The following is a 20253-nucleotide window of genomic DNA, read 5'->3' on the forward strand; positions in this document are numbered from 1 at the left end:
GATATGGAAGTGTTCTTTTTTTGAGTTGCACAAAAACATTTCCATTGCTGCAAAACCAATTTTACTACATGTATTTCCATTCCATTGCAAAATTTTTTATGAGCACAAGTCGCTTTTAATGGAAAAGCTACGATAGCACCTGTGAAAGCCAAAAAAAGAAGTGACCTTATTGCTTGATTAAAACATCCTTGAGAGAAATTTCAGCAATTTAATGATTTCTTCATTTTCTGCCTGTTTCAGCTTTTTGAAAACAAGAAGAACACCAAGACAAGAAACAAAAAGGTGACCATCTACAGCTTCACAGGCACCCAAAGGAACCGCTGCAGCACATTCCGAGTCAAAAGGACTCACACTGTTTACTGGCAGGAAGGTCTGTTCGTTACCTTTGATGGAGGCTATCTTAGGTAATTTGTGTTCCTAATGCAGCATGTGTGACAGGGCACTAATAGAGTGTATGAAACACATCAGCTCAATGGAGATGAATGGGCCTGACTCATGCTGTGTGCTCACTCATCAGGAGAAGAGGAGGCTCTTTAATGGACATAACTCATCTGGTAACAAATAGTGACAAAAATGATCTGTAACTGATTGTTTGCCAGTTCTGAATATATCAACCTTATCTGTTATTGCAGCCACCAATTTAAAGAGGCCTGAGAACAGAAAGTGATATTCAGAGCAGGACTCTGCCACTGTAAAATCATGCATTTTCACATGCAAAGATTTCCTTATCTCAGTGAGTTTTCCACTAAATCCTAAAACTTCACCACTGTGTGTCAGTGATCCAGGTCAATGGAGCTGCTTCTGTGCAACAGGGGACTGTGGTTGCATTTGCTCTTTCAGTCCCTGCCAGGGTAGGGGGGGGACCACTGATGCTGTTGCATGGCTGGAGATCAGAAGGAGACAGGGACTTTACTGAGTTTCAAAGCTCAGTAGAGGTTTGGACCCAGATACTGCAAATCACAGGCTGGAATCCCAAATTCTGGACCATGGTAGTGGTCATACTCTTATTTCTCCAAATACTTCAGGGGGTTACAGTTTCATGGGAATTGTGCAAAAATTATGTCAATAAACTTTTCCTAATGGTTTTTGGAATCTTTCTTATTCATATGATTATTCCACTGGAATTTCATTACTGATTTTAAAACTCCCAGCCTTCTATCATGCTGTATGGGGCATTTCTGTCAAAATTCTCCATCATACTTAGCTCACTTAGGCCAGAGTTTTCTCTAGGTCTGACCTTCTATAGCATTTACCCTCTGTGAGTAACTGGCATTTCTGTGCAAGAATTCTCTTCTGAAAGTCATTTGCAGAACAGACTGAATTGAAAATCACCCTCAAAAGCTAGACTGCTTTATGTTTTGATGGCTTATGAACTACGTGTTATTATGGAACTCAGTTTTCCTGCCAGAAAGAAAATTTGTTGACGCTGATACTTCACAAAGGCTTCACAGGTCTGTCTTTTGGCTTTCTTACAGTGTTGAGTCTTCGGATGTGAACTGGAAAAAGAAAAAAAGTGGTGGAATTAAAATAATTTCCCAGTCAGAAGTGAGAGACTTTTCAGCCATGGCGTTCATCACGGACCACGTGAACTCTTTGATAGACCAGTGGTTTCCTGGTAAGAGAATCACTGATTTTCTGTGCAGTGTTATGTCTTTTGTACAGAAGGTTCCTTAACAGAGCTCTCCTAGTGCACAATATTGTATCTTAATTGAAGACCCCTCAGGCTCTGACGATCTCAACTCAGTAATATTTGATAAAAACTGATAAACCTGCAGACAGATTGAAGTTAGTTGGCAACACCCTTTGGTCTAGACATTGTGTCTTTCAGTCTGCCAGTCACTGCAGCACAGGTGAAACACTGCAGTTCGAACAGGACCCGTAGGAGTTCAAGAGACTCTTCCAGTGCTCGAAGCAGGGGCAGAATTTGGCCCAAGCAACACTGCATTGTCTCTTAATAGATAGACCTCATTTTGGCATCAGCTGGGATCAGAATTTGCCCACCATTTCTAACATCCTACAAGTTATAAAATTGTGATGTGAGAGGCAAGAGTGAATGTGGTACCAAGGACTCTGTGCCAAGGTGACTTCCTTGACTCCTGCAGCTGTTTTTCCTGTGCTCAGCACAGATCCTGCTGTTACCCAGCGCGCTGTTTGCAACCCCAAATCACTTCGTTTAAAACCAAAACAAAATCTGAAGTGTTCTTTGTCATCCCACACTGGTCTAGAAAACATTGCCAAAGTCTCTTAATTGGAGGCTCTCTGGAGGAAACAGTGGTGCACTCTCATGTATTCACGTTCTACATGTTTTGAAGATAAAAGAACATTTTATTTGCCTTTGGATTAAAATAATGCTTAACGTTAATCACTGAAGCTTGAGAAGAGTCATGACTTCAAAGGTTGCAGTCTGTGTTCACCCTGACTAATTGTGGGCATTTAACAGAGCCTGTCACCACAAAATCCCTCTGTACTTACGGAAAGGTGTGAACCTCCCAAAGGCTTAATCTTGGTACAATCCACATTTCTCTCATGTTGCCCATGAGGGAGCCCACAGTAACTGTGTTCTCAACCTGGCTGCTGCAGGCGAGTGTTTACCCTGAACCTGCACCTGCAGTGCTCAATCTGAGCTCAGCGTGCTGTGCCTCCCAGTCTGCTCCCCTTCCCCTTCCCCTTCCCATTCCCATTCCCATTCCCATTCCCATGCCTGCTCCCCACCTGAAGCCATCTGGCAGCTTGCAGTCTGGGAAGACAGATACACCCAGCACCTAGGAGGGTCTCTCCAGTGCTTTATTCACATACTTCTAATTTCTGCTGATCCTGAATATATTTTCCTTACCAGCCCGTGCGTTACCTGTGCCCAAAGCAGGAGAGGTGTGAGGTTATGTCCCCAGTCCTGTCTCCCCAGTGCTGTCCCTGCTATCTCTGCATACTTTGCAAAAAGCTATTTTCTATTCCAGTCAATGCTCTGCTGCTTTCATGAGTGTGACCGTTTTCAGCCAGCGGATCCAGGTAGTGCCTGCAGTCATTCGGATGCACTTGGAGCTGTTGTTCCTCCTCAGTTTGGGTGAATGATGTTGTTTTCTGTTTGCTTGCTTGCTCTGAAGCCCTCACAGCCATGGAGAGTGATGGCACGTTGCTGATGGAGCAGTATGTGCCCTGCCACATCTGTGCAGCTGCCAAGGCGGAGGAGAACGAGTGTGGTGAGAGGATGGAGGATGCCCAGTACTTTAACATGGAGGACTGTGTCCTGACTGCCATTGAACTGGACTACATAACATGTCCCAACCACCCTGACATCCCCGTTTCTCTCCAAGAACTGGTCCCAGAGCTTTTCATGACTGATTTTCCTGCCAGGTAATGTTTTTTGAGGGCCTTTGATTAAGTTTCAATGTGCCGATGTAATTCAGTTGGACTCTTTTCCTAAGTTATCTCTGCTAGAGGAACATACTGACCACAGGAAACAAATCCATCTGCTCTCAATCCCTGCTCTGGCAATTCATCCTAAACTGCACTCCTGGTGTTCAGTGCACTTGCCTAGACAATAGCTGTGTGCTGACCGAGTCATCACATCAGGGGTCCTTTGAGATCACTGTGGTGCAATGTGAAAGTCCCCTTTTCAAACCACAGCTGTCCTGCATTGCCCAGTTCTCTGGCCAGAGCTTTCTGTAGCTGGAGTCTTTCTGGGATCCCACAAAGGAGATTTTAATGTGGCAAAACCAAAAGGAAGTGCTGCTGCATCACAAGGTTGGCCCTGAAATTGCCTGACTTTTTTAAGGGGCTATAGGTGACTGAATTTATAGGCACCACAAGAGAATTCACATTGAGTCAAGGCTCCTGCTCGGCTGAGGGCTGCTGATGTGTTGGATGTGTGGCAGTCCTGAACAGCTGAAACAGCTCTTCCCTACCCAGAGCAGCACTGCCAAATCTTTAAGCTGCTTAACTGCATTCCCAGATGGGTTTGGTCTTATACCCCTTATTACTTAGTGTGTAGAACAAGAGACCTGACAGCAGGCAGGAGAGGAGACCAGGGTCTCTTTTGGTTCATGCTCTCTCAGAACTTTCAGTGCCCGATGCAGAACCTCTAGACCAAACTGCCCTATTGGCTGCTGTCAGAGCTTTCTGTGCTCCCACTGGCCTCTGTTGCTTTCTTGGGGTCATTTTTCTGGGCAGACACCCTCCTCACACTGCTATCTCCTAAAGATTTATTTGACGGGTGCAAGGCGAGTGGAGATGTTTGAAGTGTGAACAGCTGTAAAAGTAGTCTCTGGGAGAGTGGGGAAATGATGAATTACAGCCTGGGAACACTAAGCTGATTTGAATAATCAGGTTTCAGAGTGTGGGGCTGTTCATAAACATCCTGTCCTGCCTCAGTGGAGAGAAGAGGAATGGGAGGTAAATGAAGCAAAAAAAATCATTAATACAGATAAATGGTACAAGTATCATTATTTGTGTCATCTGACTGGAAAAGAAGCTTATGTGCTTTCCAGATCTGTTTGGTTCTTGTGGGATAAATTAGTAAAAAGCCTTTTTTGCTTATTTGGCCAAGTTTTTCTGGAGAAATCCATTGTGCAACATGAGCCAGCATAGAGTACACTGAGATGAGCAAGGTAGGTGAGGTGATCCAGTCCTCTTGGTAGATAAGACAGAGTCTATCAAGCATTTGTGAAAATGGAAATCACATTAAAAACATGAATTTACACTGTCTGTGAAACTTTAATTAAAAAGCCCCAATTTCTCCTTGGCAGACTGTTCCTGGAAAATAGCAAACTGGAATGCAGTGAAAATGAAAACAACGTTCTTGGCCAGGGTGGAAGTGGAACTGTTATATATCGGGCACGATACCAAGGAAAGCCAGTGGCTGTGAAGAGATTTCAGATTAAAAAATGCAAGGGTTCTCCCACTTCAGCTGCAGGTATAGTGTACCGAATTGGTGTCGAGAATCGGCTCCTGCAATCTGTGATCCCAAGCTAAGACCAAAGAGCCATTGCTCTCCAGAGTGCTGGTAGCACCTGTTTAAATACAGCTTGGAAATAAATAGCAAAACTGGTGTGTTTCAATGGAGGAGGAGGATGCATCTTAGAGTTCTTCATGAGCACTTGTAGCCTTGAAGGTCACTGGCACAGGAGCTTCTCTCCTGCAGATCAGTGGGTGGATTTCTAGGGTGCCAAGGCAGAGCCCTGGATTGGGGTGGGAGGTAAGATTTCATCTCATGTTCCCAACCTGTCTGACCATTAGAAGTGTGGATTTGCATGGGTTTGCGCTAAGGACTTGTGAGTCTTCACCTTTGAATTAGTCTTTTGTCCCATCTGTGCCAGCAGCTGCAGAAAGCAAACTGGGAATCCTTCTGAGCCTGCCAACTCCTCCAGGCAGGGATGGGCTCTCATGTCAAGTCCAGGATCCCAGCAGAGCCTCAGTCCATGGACAAAGGAAAGGGGAAGGTGGCTTATATTCTTCATTTTTGTCAGGGGAGGATGTAGTGAACTCCTGAGCTGTGGAGGAGGCCAGCTGCTGTCCCAGTGACAAATAACCTTTGGGAAGACCCAACCTTCCTGAGCAGCCTGTGGTGTCCCATGGCAGAAGGACCATTATTGTGATGGGTCTCTCATCTGACAGGAAAGCCAGGAAAGGGTAGGGAAAGACCCCATCCAGCAAAGGGTCTGCAGTGTGACATCCACACACAGTCCCTGCTTGGAGAAGCACAGCATGAGTTTTCCAAAGTCATCAGGTGGTATATGAGATCAGCATGTGCCAGACACACCAGAGCCTGGTGTTAAAGGAACAAGGGAGGTTTTGCTTCCTGAGGTACCATATATATCCTGCTTATAGTCAGTGTCTGTTAGTGGCTTGTGCATCAACACAAGGATTCAACTTAAAGCCTTGCTGTTGGTATCATCCCACCAGCTGCCTTCCTCCTGCAGCCCTTGCTCGGTGATTGGCACCTTCCAAAGAGTTTGTGACTTGGTTTCTGGACTGGGCAGTGAGAAGGGGGTTGTGTCTTGCCAGATACCATGCTGAAGCACCTGAGAGCCATGGATGCCATGAAGAACTTCTCGGAGTTCCGCCAGGAGGCCAGCATGCTCCACTCCCTGCAGCACCCCTGCATCGTGTCCCTCATTGGCATCAGCATCCACCCGCTCTGCTTCGCCCTCGAGCTGGCCCCCCTGGGCAGCCTCACCACTGTGCTATCTGAGAACTCCAAAGGTAAAGAGCCAGGGTCTCCCCACTGAGAGAGATCACTCTCCAAGTGACAAATGGTCAGCAATATTTAAATTACTGCTTGATTTACTGGAGGGGATTTTTTTCCAGACTAGGGGAAGTGGGAGGGGTAGAATTGTTCTCAAACTGTGCTTTTGGGAACCTAGTAAAAATTGATGCTCATGATTTTCAAAACTACTTTGGAGACCTGGATTTTCAATTTCTCTGCAAATTAATATGAAGTGCATCTCACTTCAGCACTGCATGGATAGTGCTGTGTTCCTCCCCCTGCAGATGGGTGTCTGGCACTCTAAATTATCTCATAAGTATCTTTATTTCTGTTGCTGTCAAATGAACGATGCTAATTCCAAGATAAGTTGAGGCCATCTGACCCTCTTGGCACCTTGGCTTTGTGTCAACTTTCAGTCAAACACTAATTTTCACCAGAAGATTTAGGAGCCTAGAAGTGAAAGGGTTTAAAAAAAAAGAATCCAGTAGGACTGTCAGACACAAAAACAGTGTCATTTTAAATTGTGGCATTGAGTGATGTTTTAAAAGATTGTCAGTTATTGCTCTGGAGTTGAAAAGAGATAGAGAAAGGGGGAGAAAAAGGCAGTTATGGCAATTACAAGAGCTGAAGACAGACTGTTCCTTTGTGCCAGGGTCTTCCTTTGTGCCGCTGGGACACATGCTGACACACAAAATAGCATATCAGATTGTGACAGGCCTGGCCTACCTGCACAAGAAGAACATCATCTTCTGCGACCTGAAGTCAGACAACATTTTGGTGTGGTCCCTGGATGTCAAGGAGCACATCAACATCAAACTGTCCGACTACGGGATCTCCCGGCAGTCGTTCCACGAGGGCGCGCTGGGCGTGGAGGGCACGCCGGGGTACCAGGCCCCTGAGATCAGGCCTCGCATTGTCTACGATGAGAAGGTGACTGGGGGTATCTGTGGGGCAGCCCCCGTGGCAGTGGTGGGTGGCTGGTGTTGTGCCTGGGGCTGCATTCCCTTGTCCATGATGGTGGGCAACAGTGATTTCCCGCTCTGGCCTTCCTTGCTCTCCTCTCCACCCACCAAGGGAGCTTTGCCATGATTTTCCTCTCTGTTTCCGGCTCTAGGTTGATATGTTCTCCTATGGGATGGTCCTGTACGAGCTGCTGTCTGGCCAGCGGCCTGTGCTGGGACACCACCAGCTCCAGATTGCAAAGAAGCTGTCCAAAGGGATCCGTCCTGTTCTGGGGCAGCCAGAGGAGGTGCAGCTCTCCAGGATGCAGGCACTCATGATGGAGTGTTGGGACACTAAGCCAGAAAAGGTATAAGACAACCCTCCTGACCCATGTTTTGTGATCTGGGTGCCCTCTTCAAGCAGGAGGGCTGAGCTTGCTCTTGGTACAGCAGAACACCTCGATTGCCTGTTTACCTCTCCTGCTGATCTGGCCCAGAACTTCTGTTGACTTAAATGAGAGTTTTCTGAATGAAATGCTGACAGATCTGTGGCCTTGCACTTCTGTGGTGACTGGAAGGTCCCTTGATGTCAATGGCAGTTAGGCTGTTGATCTCACCAGGGCAAGACGTTACTCATAATTTCTAGAAACAGCTCCAGTATCATGCTGTGAGTGTAACTACAGAGACTTCAAAAACCCTGAGATTATAAAAGGAGGTATGAGGAAGAAAAAGGTTGAAAGTATGAGAAAAGGATTATCTACATTGCATTTTTCATTAATTGCAGCTCGGTGTTTCAGAGCTGCTGTCCTTCAGACAAAGGTGAGCTTGTCTCTCAAAACAGCTACACCCTGTCATGACAGCTCCCAAAATCCATAAACCTGAAGAAATTAAACAGCAAAATGTGTAAGAGAACGACAGACCAAGCTTTAATAAATAATCAGAGAATGGTTTGGGTTGGAAGGAACCTTAAAGACCATCCAGTTCCCTGTACTTGTGCTTGGGATTGCCCTGATCCAGGTGCAGGATTTCGTACTTGGCCTTGTTGAACCTCCTGTTTATTATGGTTCTTCTATTTCATTTTATTTGCCGTATGTCTTTCTCTTTTCCTTTCCCCTCAGCGTCCACTGGCCATTTCTGTGGTAGGACAAATGAAAGATCCTACCTTTGCAACATTCATGTACCTGCTGCCCTGTGGGAAGCAGGCTTCCTTCTTCTGCTCCCAAGGACAGGAGTACACTGTGGTGTTCTGGGATGGGAAGGAAGACACCAGGTGAGATGGCTCATATTGGTAATTTCCTTTTTTTTTTCTTTTTCCTGTTTAAGTAAAAATCCTTCAGCATCTTCACTTCTGCCTCTGGGAGGGAGGTAAAGAAGGTGAAAGTGAATTTTGGGTGAATGCCAAGGGTACGGTGAATGCTGTTTTCCCAAACTCTTTTAATTGGGAACAGTGGTTTCTTTATAAAGGATATTTAATGAGCTTAACTCTGCTTCAGTTAATATGAGGAGAAGATTAGGGCAATGTAATGATTCACACACACAGGATGAAGCATTTGCACATGAGAACAGACGTGTTCTGCCTTTCCTAATGAGGCCATTTAACACTAAACCTTTCCTAATTGAGGCTGCAGTTCCATCTCTCTTCTGCAAAGCAATTAAGCACATGCTTAAATCCTATTGCAATCATCGGGAGTTAACCACATGCCTGGAGCTGTGTGTGCATCCAAGTGTGCACTGCCAGTAAAATGTATTCCATACTGAAGGCATGTGCTTAAAATGTTATTAAATTGTGACTGAGATGATGGCATTTTGCTCAGCCACATGTGACCCGTGGCTAGTTAGGTTCATTTTTATGGATGCTACTGATTTTTATAGCCACAGTCTTATTTGGAAATATTCACAAACTGATCTGAATTTTATAATAATGTGTTCATTATTTGAAACCATTAAGCTAATGGGAAGGGTACGTGATTTGTTCATGAATTATTTGCTTTGCTATTTGTGGTGCCTGGTCAGTCATTCAGTGCAGACAGTGTAACTCTTCCTGCTAAACTGGTGGAACACATGGCACTCACAGATGTATTTTGAATACATGGATGATGTCCAAATATTCACAGCGATATATCTCAGTGAATCAGCTTCCTGACTGGACAATCCACTTAGGAGACTGCTGAATAGCAAATTACTTATATGTGACAGATTTCAGGATGTGTAATTGCTTGTGCCACAGTTGGTAAAACATCTGGGGCTCACAGATGTGGTCATGAATATCCAGTTATTTCTTCAAATACTCAAACTCAATAAATTTCCCCAAACAAATAAAATCCTTTTTGTTACAAAAAAAAATTAATTAGTCAGATTTATAAATTATTTGATCAAGTTACAGATCTTGGCTCTTATTGTGAAGAAACATGCTCTTCTGTTTATGTGCTGGATTAATAATGAAGCCAGATAATAGCGAGGCAGTGAACTTGGAAATGGAGCGGATATTCTCTTGAGAACCTAATGGGCAAGATGGGCTGAGACTTCCCAGCTATTAATTACTGCTGTTGAGATGGAGCTGTTTGTCTCACAGCTGAATTATAGTAACAGACCATGTACACTGCCCTGATCCTTTCCTTACAAAATCAGAGAGCTGAGTGTAAATCTTCACAGAAGCAATTGCGCATCTGCCCCCCGAGGAAGAGCCGTGGCACATCTGTATTTCTCTTCCTTTACAAGGACCATTTGGAGGGGTGTAGGTCCTTGCAGCATCATCCACATCTGGACAGTTGTGTTATGGCTTGACCACAAGTGCCATGTAGTGTCCTGTAGTCTGTGCAGGCTGAATGTTGGCTACAGGAAATCGTTACTTGCTCCTTTTTCAGAAACTACACGGTGGTGAATCTGGAGAAAGGAGTCATGGAAGTGCAGAGGATGAGCTGCCCAGGAATGAAGCTATGCTGCCAACTAAAATTTCAGAATGCCCTCTGGGCAGCCACGGAGGTGAGCATTGCCTGGGCCTCAGTGCCCCCCTCGAGAGGGGCCTCGTTAGGAGAGACCCAAATGAAGAGAAAGAGCCTGTTAAATTAGTAAAGCCAAGAGTGGGTGAGACAATGGGCTTCTCAGATGAGCAGGGTGACTTTGCATCTGCTGTCTCCAGGTTTATTGTTTCTGCCTGTCACGTAGCTGATACCTGGAACCAAATCCTGCCTCCTGGTGCTCAAAGCGATCGTGGGAACCTCGGCTTTCCAAGGGAAAACTCTCCGGGTTGGAGCAATCTGTACCCAGGGGTTCATCTGGGAAATGTCCTTATCTGTGAGCGATAAAGGGAAGCCGTGACAGAAACCATGCATTTAAGGGTGGGGTTCTGAAAGAGGCCTGAGGGATTTCAAAGTTGGTGGGAAATGGGTACCCAAGTTTTGTGTTCACCGTGGAAAATTGCAGCTAAAAAGATAAGAGTGAGAGAGCAGGCTGGTTTATACCCCAGAGCCCCCATCCACCCATCAAAAAGGGCTGTGTTAAGTGTCAGCCAGTTCTGACATGATCATTTAACACAAAACAGATGAAAAACAGCCAAAAAAAATGAAACATACCTGAATTCAGTGTTTCGGAGTGGGGGAAAAAAGGACACACTTACTGAATAAATAATTTGTGTTGGTTAATTCACTCCACCCTGGCACGGATGCTGTAACTGGGTGAGAATAGAGATCTTTTTTTACCACATAGAAAAATCAGTTCTTTTGAGTTTTTCTCTTCCTAAATAGAGATAAATTTCAAATGTTGCTGTTTTTTCAGAACAGTAAATATAGAAAAATTAAAATTCAAAAATCTTAAAGTATTGTATTTTCACCTTTTGGATCAAAATTGAATATGTTGCTGTTCTCCAAACTGGGTGCTCTTGGTCAATCTAGTAGATTTATGAGTTGTGGAGCAGATGTAATTCCACATAAAATGTAATACCAGCTTTCCCTGAATTGACATATTAATGCAAAATAACACACGACATGCTTCAGTTGTTGTTTGGGATTTTTGCAGTCAGGGTTGTCAAATGCTGCTTTTAGGTGTGGTGATAAAACCCCTATAGTGCTGATTTTTAGTGGCTTTTGGATGATGCATATATTGCCCACAGCTCATTCTTGGGAGGGCAGCACCTGCTTTCTACCCACAGGGCGAACAAAGACTGTCCAGGGAAAACAGATATCTGGATTTTGGGTACCAAAAATATACAAGTAAAAACTGGTTTTGGAACCAATTAGATCCTGTTCAGGTATCCAAATATGGAAAGCATGGAAGGTGATTGGCATTTACGGAATTTTCTGTGCTCTTTCACAGGACCAGAAGATTTCTGTGTACGCGTTGCAGGGCATGTGTCCCTTAAAGACTCCACTGAAGGGTTTAGACACTCCTGCTACTGTGAGCTGCTTCCTAGTGATGCCTGTTGTCAAAAAGGTAAGGAGCAACCTAAAGGAAAAGGGGCATTAGTGAGACTCAGCTGTCTGCTCCTGGGCCGAGCTGCCAGACTGAGCTGGTGTTGAAGGACTTTGCAAAGCCCAGGAACGTTTTGGCACCAGGAGGAGAAGGTTTCCTGGTCTTCATGTCTCTGCCAGAAAACAGAGGTGTGAGCAAGAACCTGAGTCAGGGGACCAAAGCTGTCACTTCCAAGCCTGCTGGGAAAATAGTCAAAGTAGATCAAATTTCTCTGCAAGGAAATTTTCCAGCTCTGTTTCCACATCACTGGAAGACAAGGTTTAGGCTGATCAAGCAAAGTAGAGAGGGCGTGAAACAATAATTAGAATAGAGATTTGTTAAGTGCTAATTCAGGATGTGGGTATATCCTGCCTCTTGTACCCTCTGTTTTCCTGGGATGTGTGCTGTTATTTGTGTGCAGTCATCTATAATATTATCTAGGCTCTGCCACACTTCTGTTTTGGTTTTGAATGAGAACACTGAGATAATACAGCTGTTTTGGGTAATACTCTTATGGATAACATGTATAATTACTCTTATGGGTAATAACACAAGTTATATGCTGTCTATCTAGTTCTGGAATGGCCAGCATCCAGTTTTTGGCAAGAGAAATCTGACATGGGTGCCTATTGTGGGCAAGTCTTGGGAGATGTATAAAAACTGTTTTCGAGCTAAATTACCTCCGGTTTGCTTACAGCCACCTCAAGTGAAAACATATAATTATGTTCCAACATTACTGGTAGCTGTGTAGTCTTTGCAAATGCCAGCAGACTGGTATGTGTCTGAAAGCTCGACGTGGAGCAGCTCTGGGAGCGACAGTGGGGCTGGTTTATACCACAGGCCTGTCCTGGGCTATTGTCCATTTCTGGCTCGTTTGCTTGGATTGCTGCATCCCTGCAAACTGAATCCGAGGCAGATGGTTAGTGTAAGGTGTGCTGCTTCACTTCCAAACATGGTGTAAGTAGGACTCAAGTAGGGCATCGATGTGAAGTTGGCACAGGGGTGGATTTCTCCTGCTGGGAGGCTTCATCTGTCGGCTGTCTTTGGCTCTCGGACCTGCAGCGTTTCTCTGCCGTGGAGTTTCATTTCTGATGTGTAGGGCAAATTTCTTTTTCATGCTGCCTGAGGTTTTGTCCAGGACGGTCGAACGAGTCTTTCACTTTCAGCTTTTCCACTGTCACACAGCTTGCAAAGCCATTCCTCAGGGGTTACGAGTGGCTTTATGTCTCCTGGTTTCTATTTCCAGTTTGTGGCTTGCCTAGAAAATGTCATAAATAATGCCAGGCCCTACAATAGCAATATTGAGTCTAGACACCTCCCTTCCTCCTCCGACCCTACCCAACCTTCCAGAAATCCACATCCCTTCAGCACACTCTTTCTTATTTTATTGGACTTACTTTTTCCTCTCTCCTTTCTATGAATGAGTTTGGCAGTGAAATGGCCAGAGCAGCAGCTGTGGGGATGTGCAGACCAGGTTGGCAAGAACTAAAGCAACCTCTTCTTCCAAAAAAGTCTGAGTGGAAAGCTTACACTTGTCACACTCACTGTGTGACCAGTAAGCTCTGTCAGAGTTATCAGAGTCATTGTTGTCCAGTGGAGAAGGGAATTGCATTTCCCTGGGAAGAAGGGCTTTAGCTGATGAGATGTGAGGTAACTTTTAGTCAGAGAATTGCCGAGGGATGTTGCTGGGAAGGGGAATTCTTTACGACTGCCTTGGGAAGGCTGATCCAAAAGAAATAGTTTCCAAAACTTGATTTCTCATCCAAAGGAAGCATCATGGAAATTTAAAAGCAACAGAGAGGGGCCCAGAATCCGAAACTCACCCAGCAGGGAAAAGTCTTGTATAATTTAAGCTTTTTGTTGCTTGCTTTCTGTCACCAGTATCATTCTTTTTGGTAAACAATACAATTTTCAGTAAATTTCCTTTCAGAAAAAAAACAAATAAGTGCACAAACAGGTTAAAAACAGCAAACCAAGACGCTTTCTGACTTGATTTGCAGCATTCTTACAAAGAGATGAGGAGGGGAGAGACAGACCTGAATGGGTGCAAGGCTCTGGCCTCTTGCAGAAACCTGGAACACATGGAAACAAAAGCTGCATTTAAAGGCTGCAGCCTGCCCTGCGTGTGCTGCCAGCAGTGCCAGACCCCACGGGGATCAGAGGAGGAGGAGGTGACCAGGCCCTGGTGTCAAGGGCTGTATCATGTTTTTCAGCCTTCTCAGAGCGTCCAAGCCGATGGCCCCGAGCCTTGTGCTGTCCCCAGCCCGAGGACAGGACGTCTGGAGCCGGCTCATCCCTGCACATCCCACACCGTCACGGCCCCGCTCCGGGGCCTTCCTCCTGGCACGGCGGGGCTGCTGGCAGGACCCAGCCTTCAAATGCAGTTTTGTTGCTGCATGTTTTTGTTGGCTCTTTGCAGGCCCAAATGTTGAAAATGAATTCTGAGAAAGTTACTTAAGGTTTCTGGAGGCTGCGGCCCTGCCTGCCTTTGGTCGCTGTTGGAATACCCTGATCAGGAGGGCTTTGCCTCCCTGACCACCTGCACCAGCACCAAATGACCTCTGGCAAGTCGGTGGCACCTGTGGGGAGGTGACCTTTGCCATGGTCTTCTGTGAAATCAGTCGCTCCCTTGGCTCAGTCACGTGAGGGATGGCAGGTTGAGGCCATTTCTCAGATATTAAGCTATTAGGGAGGATCCCAAGGAGGAAAAGGGCCTGGAGGGGAAGCTGTGTGAGGAGTGGCTGAGGGCACTTGGTGTGGTCAGCTGGAGAAGAGGAGACTGAGGGGAGACCTCAGTGCAGTTACAACTTCCTCCTGAGGGGAAGAGGAGGGGCAGGCCTGAGCTCTGCTCTATGGGGACCAGGGACAGAACCTGAAGGAAAGTCCTGGAGTTGTGTCAGGGGAGGTTTAGGTTGGATATTAGAAAAAGGTTCTTCCCCAGAGGGTGGTTGGGCACTGAACAGGCTCCCCAGGGCAGTGGTCACAGCACCAAGGCTGACAGAGTTGAAGAAGGGTTTGGATGATCCTCTCAGGCCCATGGTGTGACTCTTGGGGATGGTCCTCTGCAGGGCCAGGAGTTGGACTGGATGATCCTTGTGGGTACCTTCCAACTTGGCAGATTCTGTGATTTGAGATCTCCACATTTCTTATGTCTCTGAGAGAGAACAACAGTAGCTAGATAGAAACAGATCCCAAGAGCCCTCAAAGCCAAGGCAGAGAGTAATAAATGCCCCAAAGCAAAAAGTATCTTCCCAGTTTGCTTCCACCATTGTGCTATCCCAGGCAGGATAGGATTTGGCATCAGTATTACCAGTAACACCAGGTGGGGGTCACTGACCCAGCTCTGCCTGCTTATGGTGCCAGCTGCTCAGTGCCAGGGAAACTTGACCTGTGGAACCCAAAAGGGAATATGGATTCTGTCCTGCAGTAGCTGACACTAATCAGAGAAATCAAAATATTTTTTATGAAGACTATGCTTGGATAATTCAGCATTTTCAAATCAAATCAAATCAAATCAGACAAAATTATAATCTCTGAAGACTTTAATAGTGTCTTGTGTCATGCTGGGAGCAGTTCAGGTTGACATACCCACATTACAGTTAATATCAGATGTTCCCATTTCAATTCAAATTTTCCATTTTTAGTAAGAAACGCCTCTTGTGCGGGGTCCTTTGGACTGAAAAAGTTGGACCATTTTCACCAGAGAAATGTCGACCGTTCTGCTTTGTTTTATTCATTTTTAAATAACTGAACTCCTTTCCAAAGAAAAAGTAACCCAAGACCCAGCTCGTGCAAAGCATCGTGCCATGTTCCAACCTATTGATGCAACTCCCTGGCAAAGCCATATCCAGGAGCCTTTGCACCAGATGCACATGGCAGCAGGGACACAGCACCGAGCACTGCAGGTCATTGGGGTTTCTTTTAATTAGAGGTTAGAGAATTGGGACTGGACTGAGTAACAGTCCAAGGCCCATTTCACAACTTTCCACTTGCTTCCCTAGTTTTTCCCATTACAGTAAAATTCTGCTGTGATTTGGATTAGTCATCCAGGGCTCAGCGCTCTCGTGGTTTTACTCATACTTGGTGTGCAGAGAGTGTCTCTTTGTCCAGGACTCTTCATGAGCCTTGCAAACAGAGCTGTCAATTAAATAACACTTACCCTGCGCTATCTGCCCTTCAATAGCTGGAGCAAGTCAACATACTGATTTCAGCCTCTGGGGGTTTAAACAGCCTAGGAGCTTTCTTCCAGGGCTGGCAGAGCCAAGATCCCTAGAAGGGCACAAGGATCCCTGAATTATGAGCAGCAAGGGGTTACTCCAAGCCCTCAGCCCATCTCACTGCCCTCCCAGGCTTTCCACCATGGCAAGGCTGTGGAGGAGTGAGGTTGTGTTGGATCAGTTGGTGGTGCTCTGTCTGGTTCTGTTTGGTTTGCTGTACTTAGTCCAGGCAGATTGTAACAACAGCAAAAAAGTCCTGGGTAAAAGGATCTTTTTTTAGAATATATTGCTCTCCAGGGAGGAAATAGAAAGGCCTTTGAGGTAGGTATTGTTCTATCTGCTTCACAGATCGGGGAGTTTCTGGTACAGACCCAAGGTCACGGGGAGTTTTATTCCCAAGAGATCCATTTCTCAGTCTGTTTAACAGCATTTTGCACCACTGTGATGAGCTGGAGGAGTCAGTGAGCCATGGCCTCCTCAGCAGCTCCCGCCCATGGGCCGTGAGGGCATCCATCCATCACCGCAGTGCCACGGCCAGCACGTCTGCACGCTGAGGGGCAGGTTCTTACCAACGTGCAGAACTGTTCATGGCACTTGGCAGGAGCTTTGCTGAGCTGCTGCTGCTGTGCCCTTCACCAGGATGCCTCTGAGCTGCCAGGGATCCCAGACCCAGAGAACATCCTTGGGAGGTGCAGTGGTCTCAGAGCAGCAGACATCGGATGTGGAGCGATCACTGGATGCTCTTGTTTGCGAGGATGTTGGCTCCCTCTTTCCATTTTTACTGCATTTCTTCCATTCCTCTCCTACCTACACCGATAGCAATAGCTTTACTCCTTTTTGGAAGTGAGCTGGGTTTCTACAGCTGGATTCCAAGGATCATGATGGCTGTCTCTGGACATACTCCAGCTTGAATTTGTTAACCTTCAGGGCAGGCTGCCAGGTCCGTCTGTCCGCCCTTGCCAGTAAAAGAGAGGTAATACTGGGTGAGAGGAGTATGGCTCTGCAGCAGCTTCTTAGTAATGACTTCTTTTTATGTTACTGTTATCACTGTTCTGGGATAAGTTACCCGTGCTCTTGCAGCATATGAAAAGCAGCCAGAGCCTCTGGGATTGAAAGGTCCTGTATTGCAGAGACAGAAAGAAGTAGGAAGAAAATCTTTAAGGGTGATGAGGCACTGGCACAGAGAGCTTGTGGACTCCCCATCCCTGGAAGTGTTCAAGACTGGGTTGGACAGGGCTTGGAGCAACCTGGTCGAGTGGAAGGTGTGCCTGCCCATAGCAGGAGGGTTGAGACAAGATCATCTTTAAGGTCCCTTCCAGCCCAAACCATTTTGTGATTCTATGATATCCTGCTGTCTCTTTCTTGCAGAACTCATATGTGGTGCTGGCCGGATTGTCAGATGGACTTGTAGCCGTGTTTTCAGTGTCCCAGGGCATGCCAGGGGACAGCTGCTCCTACCTGTGCTCCCACACAGCAAACAGGTCCAAATTCAACATTTTGGATGACGACCCCCGGCAGAACCCGTACCCCGTGAAGGCCATGGAGATCACCAACAGCGGGGCAGAGGTGTGGTACAGCAACGGCCCCGGCATCCTCATCATCGACTGCTCCTCCATGGAGATCAGCAGGAGGCTGGAGCCCTTCAACCCGCCCTCGGTCATCACATCCATCGCCTGCAACTCCGAGTGTCACGGGGAGGAGGTGGTGTGGTGTCTGGACGATAAAAGCAACTTCCTGGTGATGTACCATGCTACCACCTACCAGCTCTGTGCACGCTACTTCTGTGGAGACTGCAGCCCCCTCAGAGACATGTTTACAATCCAGCAGCCCTCGGCAACCATCCCAGCTACAGCCCCCATCAACCACGAAGCGGTGGAGAACAGCCCAGTGGGGGACATGAGCATTATGTACAGCCCAGAGGTGGGCACCCAGATCCTGAACCACCAGGACTCACTGACAGATTACTGCTCTGTGTCTTCCTACTCCTCCTCGCCTCCCAACAGGGTAACCCGCTGCCCCTCCAGCCTACCCAGCTCACCCATGAGCTCTTCCAGTGCACCATTCTCCACAGACTTTGAGGAGTCTGAGAAATTCAGTGAGCTGAAGGCTCCCCTGGATCATGATGCTGTGCCTGTAGGTGACGACACAGAGCATCTCCAAGCCATCAAGATTCTTCCAGTGAAAGACCTCATATGGATCCCCAGGTAACCAGGTCCCTTATCAAAGCAACTTCATCAAAATCCCTTGTGGGCTGAACATGAGGTTAACTCAGGCTAATTCAAGATATTTTGCATTCCCAGTGTGATTCACCCGGCCAGAAAGTTGTTACCATTAAGAAACTTTGTTCCCGGTACAACGGTACATCAGTTTTCTACCCCTTTTTAAAGTATCTGGTGTTGAGCAGAATGGCCACTGGTCTTGCTGGATTGATTTCAGCAGAATGAGAAGGGGGTGGTCAGACTCAAAGCCCTGTTTCCCCAGCTACTGAGGAAACAAAGAGGAGCAGGCAGCTTCCTTGCTTGGACACAACCCTGGCAAGTCCTGTTGCCTCCTGTGGAGCTGCTGGAAACCACTGGGAAGCTGATTTTGCTTGTCACGGGATCTCTCACTGCAGTGGCTTCAGGATGTCCCTGTGGCATTGCAGTGCCCCTCCCCTGCAAGATGTCATGGTGCAGGCAGCTGTGCAGCAGAGGATGGATATCCAACATGGATTTTCCTCAGCTGTCAGCATCCCTATGGCTGAGTATGTGTGACATCTCCCTTGTTTCTCTTCTAGGAGAGGAGGGGATATCATCGTTATCGGGCTGGAGAAGGAATCAGGCACCCAGCGGGGAAGAGTGATCGCTGTGCTGAAGGCTGGGGAGCTGGCTCCCTACGGGTGAGGCTGACTGGGTCATGCCAGTCTCCAGGGGCAGAAGGGGACTGAGGGGCAGGAGGGGGCTCTGAAGGCTCTGAGGGCTCCTGGAAGCTACCTCTTGGCTTCCAGTGGCCTCTGAGAAGGTCCCAGCTGGAGGAGAAACATTTGCTGGTTGCACATCGAGGCGTGTGCATGCTCTTCAGCGTGACAGATGGTGAGGGGAAGGTACTGTGGGTTTCCAAAATCCACAGAGATCAAGTACCCCCATAATGAAAGAGGCAGCACCGTGAACAATGAGATAAAGTCGGCCTGATCCTGCCCTGGTGCTGGCTCCTGGTGCTCTAAGGGCACCTGGCAGAAGGTTGGTGGAGCTTGGCAGGCTCAGGCCCCACGCTCAGAACAAGAGGTGTATTTATGCAGAGCACGGCGCTTGTCTGTGGCTGCATTCACGGGGGTCAGGTTGATGTTCTGGCTCTAAATGAGCACCTTTGTGCTGTGGGCAGTGACGGGCCGGGGACGGCCCCTGGAGCACAGGGGAGAGCAGTTATATACGTTAATTTAAAATGTTTCATACAGCGAAGGAGAGTCCAAGTAAATAAATAACTGCTGGAGAGGTGGGGCTGTTCCTGCTGATCACTTAAATACCGGTCTGGGATTGTACTATTTATGTCCAAACAAATGCAGGTTAAGCAGTGCTAAGGATTATAAATGGTCATTTATTACCACCAGGCAAAAACAACAGGAGATCAAAGGGCTCCTGCCATTCCCTCTACTCGAGAAATGAGAGTCTTTATCAGGTAGTTGGGAGGGGAGTATTCTCTTTATTGGTCACAGATACTCTTAGGTTTGTTTTGCTTCACCCAAATTGAGTGTGGAGTTAAGGTGAGGTGACACAGCATCTCACACTTGTCCTGACTGGTCCAGGCATGATGGCCATTGACTCTCCCTGTTTTACCAGCAGGATAAAGAGCAGGATAGTGCCTGACTGCTCCAGGGGCAGAGCACAGCTGGGAGGGGAGGGGGCTTTGTAGGGGCAGTTTATGATGAAAATCAGCTGCCAAGGACAGCCCTTGTGGGCAGTGCTCCCATCCAGGGGCCTTTCCTGGGAGACAGTTTGGGGCCAGCCTTCCCCATCTGCTATTGGAGCAGTAGAAAGAGCCCAGCAATGTTGGACTTGTGTACCTTGGACTCTGCAAGGGCAAAAGTGTCATTGTCTGCCTGGCCACCTCCCTCTGGGGTATCTGCAGCACCAGCTTCAGTGAAGGGAAGCGCATACAACATGATGCTGTCATGCAGGGTGACGCCTGCATGGACCTCACGGATCCCTGGCTGCTACCATAGCTGTGCCTGCTGCTCTGGGCTCAGGGCTCAGACCCTGAGCTGGCAGAGCCGGGCTCCATCCCACTTCCACGCTGTATTCCAGGCTGTGGAATCTCTCAGCAGCCTGTTAGCTGTGGCATGATGGAGCTGTTTTGAAAATGCCCAGCTGGCAGCAGGCACAAGAGTGTGTGGATTTAGCAAATCGGGAGATAAGCAGCAACTTCAAAATGCCATGGCAGACTTAAGCCCCCACCTGAATGTTTAGGCACC

General features: G+C 47.1%; 1 protein-coding gene across 4 annotated transcripts in view; it reads left to right on the forward strand.

Annotated features, from left to right (window-relative positions):
* The window catches only part of LRRK1 (leucine rich repeat kinase 1), a 77612-nt gene that overhangs the window by 55689 nt on the left and 1670 nt on the right, over nucleotides 1-20253 (forward strand). For 3 of the 4 annotated variants that reach the window (XM_027688472.1, XM_027688471.1, XM_027688473.1), the window contains 12 exons: nucleotides 241-404; nucleotides 1476-1615; nucleotides 3102-3351; nucleotides 4743-4909; nucleotides 6001-6198; nucleotides 6855-7132; nucleotides 7317-7511; nucleotides 8262-8413; nucleotides 10008-10125; nucleotides 11455-11571; nucleotides 17175-18010; nucleotides 18583-18684. In XM_027688472.1, the coding sequence (XP_027544273.1) occupies nucleotides 241-404; nucleotides 1476-1615; nucleotides 3102-3351; nucleotides 4743-4909; nucleotides 6001-6198; nucleotides 6855-7132; nucleotides 7317-7511; nucleotides 8262-8413; nucleotides 10008-10125; nucleotides 11455-11571; nucleotides 17175-18010; nucleotides 18583-18684 (2717 nt within the window). Of the gene's footprint in view, nucleotides 1-240; nucleotides 405-1475; nucleotides 1616-3101; nucleotides 3352-4742; nucleotides 4910-6000; nucleotides 6199-6854; nucleotides 7133-7316; nucleotides 7512-8261; nucleotides 8414-10007; nucleotides 10126-11454; nucleotides 11572-17174; nucleotides 18011-18582; nucleotides 18685-20253 lie in introns of those variants that run through there. The other variant, XM_027688474.1, reaches the window with a different exon arrangement.

The sequence above is a fragment of the Neopelma chrysocephalum genome, unplaced genomic scaffold, assembly GCF_003984885.1.
Source record: "Neopelma chrysocephalum unplaced genomic scaffold, ASM398488v2 Primary Assembly neopelma1_75, whole genome shotgun sequence".
Classification (NCBI taxonomy): domain Eukaryota; kingdom Metazoa; phylum Chordata; class Aves; order Passeriformes; family Pipridae; genus Neopelma; species Neopelma chrysocephalum.